The sequence below is a fragment of the Entamoeba nuttalli genome (genome assembly GCF_000257125.1).
Source record: "Entamoeba nuttalli P19 unplaced genomic scaffold asmbl_5386, whole genome shotgun sequence".
Lineage (NCBI taxonomy): Eukaryota > Evosea > Mastigamoebida > Endamoebidae > Entamoeba > Entamoeba nuttalli.
The window spans coordinates 1-10764 of NW_008577423.1; the positions used below are offsets into that span (position 1 = coordinate 1).

Below are 10764 nucleotides of genomic sequence, written 5' to 3' on the forward strand. Positions count from 1 at the left end.
TGTTTGTATTATGTTATAATTTCGTTTGGTTATGAAGTTTATTCTTTGGATGTTTTATTTATATTTGTTTTGTGCTTGTCTAATCACTTTTCGATTTCATGAAAGGTTATTGTTACAATAAAGCCTTGACTTAAATAAGGTGATACTTTAGATAATTTATTATTAACTTCATTGTATGAACCAATAAAATAATAATATTAAATAAATGATTAATTTTAATCAATTAGTGGTAACTCCGAGTTTAATTTTTGGAAAAAGAAAGCAAAGTTTGAACAATTGTGTGGAATTGAAGTTGTTATATTAATAATTTGTTTATTAAGTCACAAAATTCTAATGTTTATTTTTTTTAGAGTATCAGTTTTATTTTTCCCTTTATGGTTTGTGTATATTTTAAACAATATACAACTTTAATTAAATAGTAACAACAACGAAGAGACTAAGTCAAAAAAAAACAAAAATCATAAGGTGAAAGAATGAAAGATTAATGATTCTTCTTAAAAAAAATTGTTATGATATAAAAAAAAACATTTTTACTAATAAATCTAAAAAATTTGAAATTTATGAAATTTTTTCTAAAATTAAGAAGTAATTATGTAAAAATAGTTAAGTCTTGAACTTAAAAGATATTGAAATAAGAAATAAATTATTTTCAGTATTATTTTACAAAGAAAAAATTTTTTAAACGACAGAAAAAGAAAATAAAATAAATGCAAGAAAATTCGTTATATAAAACAAAAAATAATAAAAAGAAGAACAATAAAGTAATAGATTAGAATTGAACTTTTGCATTTAAACAAATAGACTCCAATTGGTTTTGGCGATTGGTTAAAAACTTTCCTCTAAAAAATGAAGTAGATTGAGAAAGACGATCTGCATTAATGAGTTTAGCAAGTAAAAAGTCATGTAAAGCAGATTCATAATGATATTTTTCTTGAGTAATAAAAGGGGGAATAGGAGGAACATCATTTTTAACACATAAATTAATATCATATTTTGGTGTTAAAGAAAAGGGTTGACTTAAATCATATCCAATAATTAAAAATGCATGATTTGTAAGAGACTTAAAAGAAGTAATATCTATAGGTTCAGGAATTGAATTATATTCTTTAAATATAATAACACAAATATCATTTTGAATAATTTTTTTTCTTTCAATTTGTTGATCAGTTTTAACATTAAAAGGTAACATTGTAGAAACATGAAAAGCACATTCTATTTGGTCATTACTAAAAGTAGATACAATTATCTCTGTTCCAAAAGGAAATCCATTACAATTTAATCCACCACAATATCCTGGATAAGTTTTCATATCAACTCGTTCTCCTAATAATTTTAAGAAGTGTTCAAAATAAGGACTTGCCTCTTTATTATTGTAAAATTCATTTTCTGTAAGTTGACCCAATGTTCCATATAACACTCCAAATTTAAATTTTTCTGAAACTGTTTGATTTTCTAATTTAGTTAATGAAGTATATAATGTACGAGAATGAATTGGGGATAATGTTTTTCCATTATAACCCAATTCTCTTAATATTTGAATATCAGTAATATTTCCAGGATATTCTTTTCTTAAATCACCTTTTTTATTTCTAATAATTATTTTTCGTTTTTGTGTAGATAAATCAAAAGATTCTCTTGTAAATCTTGGACTAAGAGAAGAAGATTTTAATAAACTTTCAGTCATTGAAACGACAAAAACATCTCCTTGAATAGGGACTATATAATTAATATGCTTTTTATAATCAAAGTATTTTTCATAATATTTAATACAAAGAGTAGGATCATGAGTGTTATAATATTCTAATTCTTTATGAGTATGACTACAACAATTTGAATAATTTTCTAAATGATATCCAACAGGAAATGTTGAAATATCAATTAAAGCAATTTTATCAGGATTAACAATTTTAAGCCATTTTTCTTGTGGATATTTTATTGTTTCAAATGTTTCTTGAAGAGTTTTGATTTGTAGTTCACTCATTTTATCAATTAAAAATGAAGAATTTAATATGTCTTTTAACTCTATTTCAAAATGATATTCTTCAGCTATTTTCATAACATCTTTTCCATAAAATGTTAAATTTAAAAGAGCATGATGTTGTAATAAAATTCTTATAGCGTCTTTATTTCTTTTTTTAATAGCATAATATAAAGGAAAGTCTTCAGTCATAGTTTGAACGTTTACATCTGCTTCATTTTTACAAAGAATTTTCATAGCATCAATATTCATAGATGCATTACATAATGCAATTAAAGCAGTATCTCCTTTACTTGATTTTAAATTAACAAACTCTTTATTATTTTCTCCATCTGGTAAAAATCTATTTAAAATTGGTAAAAATTGTTCAATATTTGTTTGTCTACATAAATAATGTAATGGAGTTCTGTGTTGAACATTTCTTGCTTTTTTATCTGCACCTGAATCTAATAATGCATTAATTACATTTGCATTAATTGTTTGTCCTGATAATGCAATATGTAATGGTGTATATCTAAACTTATCTGCTGCATTGACATATGCACCTTTTGCTAATAACCAATTAACCATTTCAACTAATCCATTTTGAACACAATAATGTAATAATGTTTTTCCATTTTCATCAGAATCATTTGGTCCATATTTTCTAACATATGCCATCATTGGTTGTTCTATTTGTGATCGTGTAACACTTCCATGGAATAATTTAGTCATTTCAGTAAATTCTTTTCTTGAATTTTTTAATGGAGTATATGCAAACCAAAGAAATAAAGTTCCTTTTCCTGCTGGTCTATCTAATTTAATAGTAAACCCATCATTTGTTCTCTATAAAATCAGTGAATTTTACTATATAAATTAGATATAATATTAGAAAAAACTTAATTGTTAGACTTGAAGAAATTAAATAATTTGAACTGATAAATTTCTTCAATATAAAAAAGTATAAAAAATGAATTCTACAAACATCTACTATACTGTTTGTTATTTTTGTACCATTTCCATGACTAGTTGCTTTAAATACAAAAAGAGTTGGTTCAATTTCAAATATTTTAGGATATAAAACAACAAATGATAAATTTCCATTACTTGGATCAACTAATCCACTTTGAAACTGTTCTCCACATAATGGAAAATTACTTGCATAATAACTAAATTCTTTCATAAATTGTATTTTAGAGCTTTCTTCTATCTCTATTTTTTCTTTTTTCAAACGTTCGATTTCTAATTTTAATTTTGTGACTTCATCTTCATATGATAAGGATTGTCGTGATGAAACTGTAGCAGATTGTTCTGATATATTTGAACTTTGAAATAAATCTGGTAATTGATTATTTACTGATTCTGAACGTTCAATCTGGATAGTGAGTGGTTCACTTGAATTCATCTAAGAATATTACTTTATCAAAACTTCTTTTTCTTATTTTTCTCCTTTTTAAAACTAGTTTTTTATTAACTTCAAACTATTTCTTCTTCTTTCTATATTTTTCGCTTTTTTTATAATTATGTTTTATATAACGATTATTAAAATATTTGAATTACTTAAATTTTTTTTTAATAAACTTATTCTTCTTCGTTGTGTTGTGTGTTGGAAGTTCTTTATCTCTTCTCAAAATAAAAAATAAAAAAACTGAATTAATTTTACAATAACTCTTATTTAAATGCAATTTGTGTCAAAATAAACAAAATAAAAATTCTCTTTTTATTTTTAGAAATCAAAGTAAAAAACCAAATATTTAAGAAACAAAAGATAAAATACAAATTAGAATTTTAAAAGACTATTCTTTAAATATTTCTTTTTATTTTTTTTTTTTCAAAAAATGAACAGTTTGTTTAATAAATAACCATAACAACTAATAAAATTTCTTTCATTCATATTATAAACATACAAATGTTATAAAATTGTTTTTATGAATTTTATTGTAATTTATTTATATCATCATTATATAAAACAATTCATTCCATTATATTATTTTTAGTTTATGTAATATTTTTATAAACAAATTACCTTATTGTTTTCAGTTTAATTATTTTATTGTTACAGAAAAACAACCAGTTTGATTTTTTTTTTATAGTTTTCCAATTACAATATTTCATTCTCTTGATCATATATATTCTTTGTCTAGTCATTATTTTGCAGCTTTCTTATTATTTGTTCTTTTTATTCATTAATACATTATTATCGTTTATTGAATTATATTTATGACATTAAAAGAAAATACATTATATTACATTTGTGTAGTTATTAGATATTTATATCTATTTATTAAATAATATACTTTTATTATTGTCTTTAAAAAGATAACAAGTAATTTAAAGATTTTCCTTTACATAGGATGTAATACTCAAAATCTTTGTTCAAATAAACAAAGAACCATTGAAGTTGTTTTATCTCGTTTGAGTAAATATTGTGAAAATCCATTAATTTAAAAAATTAACAAATAAATTTAGAAAAACATAAAAATAAACTTAAAAAAAAGAAAAACTTGAAATCGTCTTATATTTTTTTAGCCTTTATAATGTTGTTTTTGGTGTTGATTTTAGCACTTTCAGTAAATGCACAACTCAATGATAAAACAAACCAGGAAATCAAAAAGTCACTTGCAGATGTGTTGTTTGGAAAAGAAAAAAAATGTCCACAAATGGTTAAACAAGAAAAAAATACTACCACTGCTTCAGTTCAATTTGATAAATTAATAATTAAAGGTAATCTTACTAATGTCAATGAACACTTTAAAAACCTTCAGGTTATCCTTCAGGCAGAAGCTCATAATACAGCCTTTATGAAAAGAACTGGTTACAGACAATGTAAATCAAATAAAATGATGAAAAATGGAAAAGGAAAAGTTTGTAAAAGTTTATTTATGAAATATTTAAGACAACAACCAAACTGGAACATTAAACTTGAAACAAAAGTTCTTGGTAACTCTTTGTGTTTGAAAGACCTTTCTAAATTAACTGAACAAGAAAAGACTAAACTCGCACAAGATTTAATGAGTGATACATCTAATGTTAAACAAGATACTTTAGAACAAATTCTTGCTAAATTTTAATTCATATAAACCTAATTAAGTAAAGTTGCCCTTTCGTTTTGGAGTTGAGAAATAAAAATGAAATCAAAAATAGAGAATTAGTCATAAGCCTTTATCTTTTCATTGTGAAAAACAATCTCAACACATTATTTAAAGTGAAAAAGTAAATAGGAAGAAATATAGTTCTTTCTCCGCAAAAATGCTGGTCAGTTATAGGTATGAAAAATTAATATTTCTTTCATTCTTTGGTTTTGTTGGTCTGTTGTTTGTTGCAACATTATTCTTTGGTACTACTCAACCTCCACCTGACATCCGAATGAAAGTCACTCCAAATGGTAAACGAGAGATTGGTGTTAACCAATATCTTTCAAATATAAACCATTGGATGTCGTCATCATTTTATACTATTGCTTTACTTTCAATATCTTCAATGAAACCAGAAAAATTTGAATCAAATGAACATTTAAAATTTATAACTATTCAAGATAACTTTAAACCAAATGAATGGTGGGCAAAGAATGGATATCTTGTTTCTTTACATGACTTTGGTTATTTACAAGAAGAAATAGAATTTGATGATTACAAAGAAAAAATTTCATTGAATTGGGCTTTTAATGAAAGATTAAAATATATTCCAGATGAAGTTGACTTTGTCTTTGTTACATCACTACTTGACCCTGCATTAAATAAAACACAAGTTGAAATGACTCTTCACTATTATTTTGACCAAATCAATCAATCCATTGATGATATTTGTTTACTTGGCATAAATAAAAAAAGTACAAATGAAATCAAGAAAGTATATGCTAAATGGCCATCAGTTCAATTTCAAGGAATATCTGGATTAATTATTCCACGAAATAGCATTCGAGGAATTAAAAGGATGTTATATTCAAGTCATTATTTGAATTCTTTTGAACTACTTATTCAACATTATTGTGAAGTAGATGAAAAGCCTATTCTCCTTTCACCATTATACACATTTTTGCCAGAGGAATTCTAAAGAACATATTATATTATGAACTATTAGACAAAAATAATTGAGAGGTTTTTGATATTCTTTATTTGAAAAAAAATGAAGAGAGTAATACCTAAAATTAAAATTATTTGTATTACAACCACAAGAATAATTTATCCAACAATGACTTTTATTTTATCAATAATAATTAATAAAAAATATAAACATTTTCCTTCAGTGCTTCAGAAAGTCAGCAATTTATTAGAATAACATTATATAACAAATTGTATTTAAAATTTAGGTTAGGTACCAATAAATAGTGTTTAATAATAAGAAAATTACCTTTCATAAATACTTAACAAATCTGAAGATAACAAAAACCTTATGACTTTCTTAATGACTAAGACTTAGTCATACTAATCTTAACTAATAAAAACTCTAAATCAAACACGTAACGATGTCATTATTTAAACAGTGAACTTATTTGAGGAAGACATATACCACATACAACATTTACTTTAAAAAAAAAAGTAATTCAGAGAAATAAAAAGGTCAACCCCAGGGTAGAGATTTAGACAATATAAAATTATTTTTCAAAGGTTGTTTATTTGTTCAATTAAAAAACTTAATTGAAATATAAACTACAACAGTCTTATTACTTTATTTACTAACAACCTATTATAGAGTCAATAATAAAAAGTAATTATTGTTTATGTTCTTTTCAAAAAATGACACAACAACAGAAGAACTATTGAATTACTTAGATATCTAAAAGGATTTTATTTATCCATAAAATAAAATTTACATATAATATATTCAACGAATTACATTGAAAAACACATTAAACTGTATTAATATTTAAATTTTATTATTAATATTATTTCAAAAATTATGCAATAAAAATTTGATGATGAACCGCTTCTTTTTACAACTCATAACTATTTTATTTTCTGATGTAGAATAAATAAAATTATATTATTTGAAATGATTAAATATTTGACTACTATAAGTTTGTCTTTCTCTTTAACACAAAATAACACTATTAATTTAGACAAACTCCTTTAACCTTCGCTTTTGACTTAATCACATTTTTTTCTATTAAACTCAAGTATTGGTTGAAAGAATGAAACATAATCATTACATAATTATTTCTTAGGGTCTCTTTCCAAAATATTTTTAACTAAGACATTCTAAAAACAATAAAATAACAAATACCTGTTCATTTGTTTTTTTCTCAAAACACTAACACATAAATTATTATAATAAAATTAGAAAAGTCTATTTGAAAAAAAATGAAATATATCATAATGAATAATTTGTTAAAAACGATATACTAACAAGGTATCTAAAAATATTTTTCATGTTTTTTATACTAATAAACATGCCGAAATTTTACATGCTCTATTTTAAGATAAATAAATTCTCTAATAAAAATACATAAAATGAATTACAAATTCTTATGTCTTTGTTGAATATAATCTAGAAGAATAGAATTAAGCATCTTATCATTCTTTTGTAATGTAACGAATTGTTTACTGTCAACACGAGACAGTATTTCAGAATTAATGACTGAGCCTACATAATCAATATCCTTTCTTTTAAAACAAAAATATTTATAATAAATAGACTCTATATAGTCAATAACCAGTGAGTTGTTTTTACCGTTAGAAAATTTTTTGTGAAATTTTACCCCAAGTTCCTCAACAATATCAAAAAGTAAATGAATTGATTCAGTTGTTCTATTTTTCTTCATTCGAGAAAGTGCAGTTTCCTCCAATACTCCATTTGCGATATCCATTTTATATATTTCATGAATCCTTTTATCAATTATATTTCCAAAATCAACTTTGTCGGAATCATTGAATTGTATTGTTTCAATTGGAAAGAAAGGCTTTGATACAGAAGCCTTTCCTGCAGGTTTCCTTATTGTAATTTCTGCATATGTACAAAGTATTGCAATACAAAGAGACTCATTAAAAACTATCTCATTTCTTTTATCTTTATAGCAATAAAGTATTTTCCCTTTCGATCGCATTTAACCTCGTTTAAACCTTTAATTATTTCTTAGTTTCTATGACTTATTCTTGTTTTATTCAAAAACTATAGTTTGAAAACTTTCATTCGTATTATATCAAAAATAACTTCTTTTCCTTTCTTTCCTGACTAATTAGTGTTTTTATTATCTCCTCCTTTGAATTTTTCTTTTTTTATTTGAAGAAATAAGCAAATAAAAATAGTTTTACTTTGTTTGAAATAAAAATATTGAATTAGTCAATTCTTTCGTAAAATAACATAAAAGCATTATTTGTCACAATATGGTTGGTATTAAGCCTTGTTACTGTATCATCATTAAAAACAAACCAATCTGAACCACATCTACAATAAGAATAATAATGTCCACCATTTAATGTCCCTCTATGATTCTATTCTAAAGTTAATTTGTTCATTGAAAATAAATCTAACAGTACTATAAATAAAAAAAAATAGACAAACCACAACAGAATTTAATCGGTATTTCCCTACCATTCCAAATTGATGAAGATCAATTTCAATCGGAAAATAAACAAGAGAATTATCTTTTACTACACTTAAATGTTCTGTGTATCTAAACCGTTTTAGTTGAATAACAAGAACATTTGGAGGATATTCAATAATACATTTTTGTCTGGCATTAACTTTTTTTCCACACTGACTACATTTCCATTCATTTCCTTTACCTAAAATATTTTCTTTAAAAAAGTCATTTAAACACCACTCTAATGATATACCATTTGGATTTAATATATTTTGATTTGGCTCTTCTTCTCTTTCCATTGTTCCAAATTTCTCAATATCCTCTTCTTCCCCTTTAAATGTTAACAACCACCCCTTCTTTACTTTTTCTTCATTAAAAGGTTTTTCAACACCAAAAACACTCAAACGCTCTTTCAATTTGTCTTTCTCAACTAGTATTGGAATAAGTTGTCTTCGCAATTCTCCTCTAACACTGACCTGAATATAAATAAGTTTAGGTCTTTCTATTTTTTCAAAAGCAAGTAACTTTCTTGCTCCTCTAAGGTCAAGTGCTTGAGGAACATTTTCAAAGTCAACAGGAATAATCTTTCCACATTCACACCAAATCCCATTAATTTTTTTTTGAACCTTTGCTTCAATCCTTTCTTTTAATTCTTTCATATTTGGTCGAATTTCAGTCCAAATATAAAAGAGCTTAGGAAGTCCTTCTTTACCAATAAAAACTACAGGAAAATATCCATCTACCTCCTTAGGTAAAGGAATATCAATTGGTAATGTTGCAAAAGGGTTATGATTATCAGAATAATTACCACAATCACATAGAGTTCTTTTTAATAACATGCCAAAGAATAATTCACTAATAATACTTTGGTTATTTTGTACATATTTTTCAAAGGCACTACAACCCATTGATATTTTAATTCGGTTTTCTTTTTGCAAATAACCATCATTTATAATATTGTCTTTAATCTTCAAAAAGTTTTCTGAATTTTTTGATAGTGTTAATACCATTTCTTGCGACATTTCATGTTTTTGTTCATTTATTTCGTTTCTTTCATTATTCTCTTCAGAGTCAGGTGTTTCTTGTATTGTTACAGAATGAACAAGAGGATTATCTTCCTCTAATTTTATTGTTACAAACTCACCTCTCTTTATTAAGGGAGATCCTTCATGAATTTCTGTCTTTTCACTTGGGGCAATTTCTAATACTAAAGGTTTTGGTGATATTTTTGTTTTAGCAATCTCAGGCACTCCAACTTGATGGTCATTGATTTTAATGGGAAGAATAGGCAAATCGTCTTTAGGTAGTGAGATAGGAATTCCAGATTGAGTCCCTCTCATTTCTTTATCAAGCTCGTCCAACAAAAATAAAAAGAATTCTGATGCATCATTTTGGTTATTTCCTTTAAACATTATATTTTTTTCTCCCATAATTTCTTTAATTCCTCTAGGTGTACAAATAGCATAATCACCACAAAACATAGCTTGGATAAGAGCAATAAGTGCAATAGAAATTTTATTGTGATACTGTGTTTCATTACCAGGTGCAATGTCTTTACGTATGAGATTGTCTTGAGTTAAACAGAAATTTTGAAATAACTTAGAATGAGCAATACTTTGTAAAATACAATTCATATAACATGTATTCCCTAAGTTATATAATCCACATACCCCATTCGGTAATTTTTTTGTTGTTTTTTTATGATTTTGACGAGTGAAGAAACGATAAATAAAGCTCATTCAAATATTTTAAGTTCTTTTAATATCTTCTTTTTATTGTCAAGATTTTTATTAATTTTTCTTTCACTTCATGTTAACTTCAAATAAAATTTATGACTCTTCAAAACACCATCTTTTATTATGACAACGAATAAATTACAAAGAATAAATATCCTAATACCTTAGGTTCATGCCAAACTAACCTACTCATGAAATATTTTAACAACTAAATTATTTATATTAGATTATTGAAAAAGAAACAAATAATTCTCTATTATTGCGTTTAATAATAATGTTATATAAAACTAAAAGTGTATTTATAGAATTAATGTTAATTAAAACATTTAATAATAAATTCAAATGGTATATTAAAATTGTAAATTACTTTAAAATAAAATTAGTTAATTAAGTGTTAATAGAATTTTAATCTATTCCTCTTTAATAAGTAAAGACTAATCACACCCCTTCCCTATTTAAAAAAGAATACTCTTTTTGTTTAACATATTCTTTAGGATTTTGTAGTGCCACGAGAAAAATACTTCTTTGCTTTATTGATTTCTATTAAA

General features: G+C 24.6%; 5 protein-coding genes across 5 annotated transcripts; 2 read left to right on the plus strand and 3 right to left on the minus strand.

The window, feature by feature from the left end:
* Positions 1–769: 769 nt before the first annotated feature.
* ENU1_128570 (Rap/Ran GTPase activating protein, putative) lies at positions 770–3362 on the minus strand (the record flags this gene model as incomplete). The annotated part of the gene is made up of 2 exons (XM_008860007.1): positions 770–2803; positions 2943–3362. 2 exons carry the CDS (start codon positions 3360–3362, stop codon positions 770–772), a joined length of 2454 nt encoding a protein of 817 aa, XP_008858229.1.
* A 1145-nt stretch (positions 3363–4507) lies between these two features.
* On the plus strand, positions 4508–5028 carry ENU1_128580 (hypothetical protein; the record flags this gene model as incomplete). Its single annotated transcript, XM_008860008.1, has 1 exon — positions 4508–5028. The coding sequence occupies exon 1, from the start codon at positions 4618–4620 to the stop codon at positions 5026–5028; it is 411 nt and encodes a 136-aa protein (XP_008858230.1). The 5' UTR covers positions 4508–4617.
* Positions 5029–5323: 295 nt separating this feature from the next.
* ENU1_128590 (hypothetical protein) lies at positions 5324–6010 on the plus strand (the record flags this gene model as incomplete). Its single annotated transcript, XM_008860009.1, has 1 exon — positions 5324–6010. One exon carries the CDS (start codon positions 5324–5326, stop codon positions 6008–6010), a length of 687 nt encoding a protein of 228 aa, XP_008858231.1.
* A 1402-nt stretch (positions 6011–7412) lies between these two features.
* On the minus strand, positions 7413–8000 carry ENU1_128600 (hypothetical protein; the record flags this gene model as incomplete). Its single annotated transcript, XM_008860010.1, has 1 exon — positions 7413–8000. The coding sequence occupies one exon, from the start codon at positions 7998–8000 to the stop codon at positions 7413–7415; it is 588 nt and encodes a 195-aa protein (XP_008858232.1).
* A 232-nt stretch (positions 8001–8232) lies between these two features.
* On the minus strand, positions 8233–10219 carry ENU1_128610 (ubiquitin carboxyl-terminal hydrolase domain containing protein; the record flags this gene model as incomplete). The annotated part of the gene is made up of 2 exons (XM_008860011.1): positions 8233–8388; positions 8459–10219. 2 exons carry the CDS (start codon positions 10217–10219, stop codon positions 8233–8235), a joined length of 1917 nt encoding a protein of 638 aa, XP_008858233.1.
* Between the last annotated feature and the right edge of the window lie 545 nt (positions 10220–10764).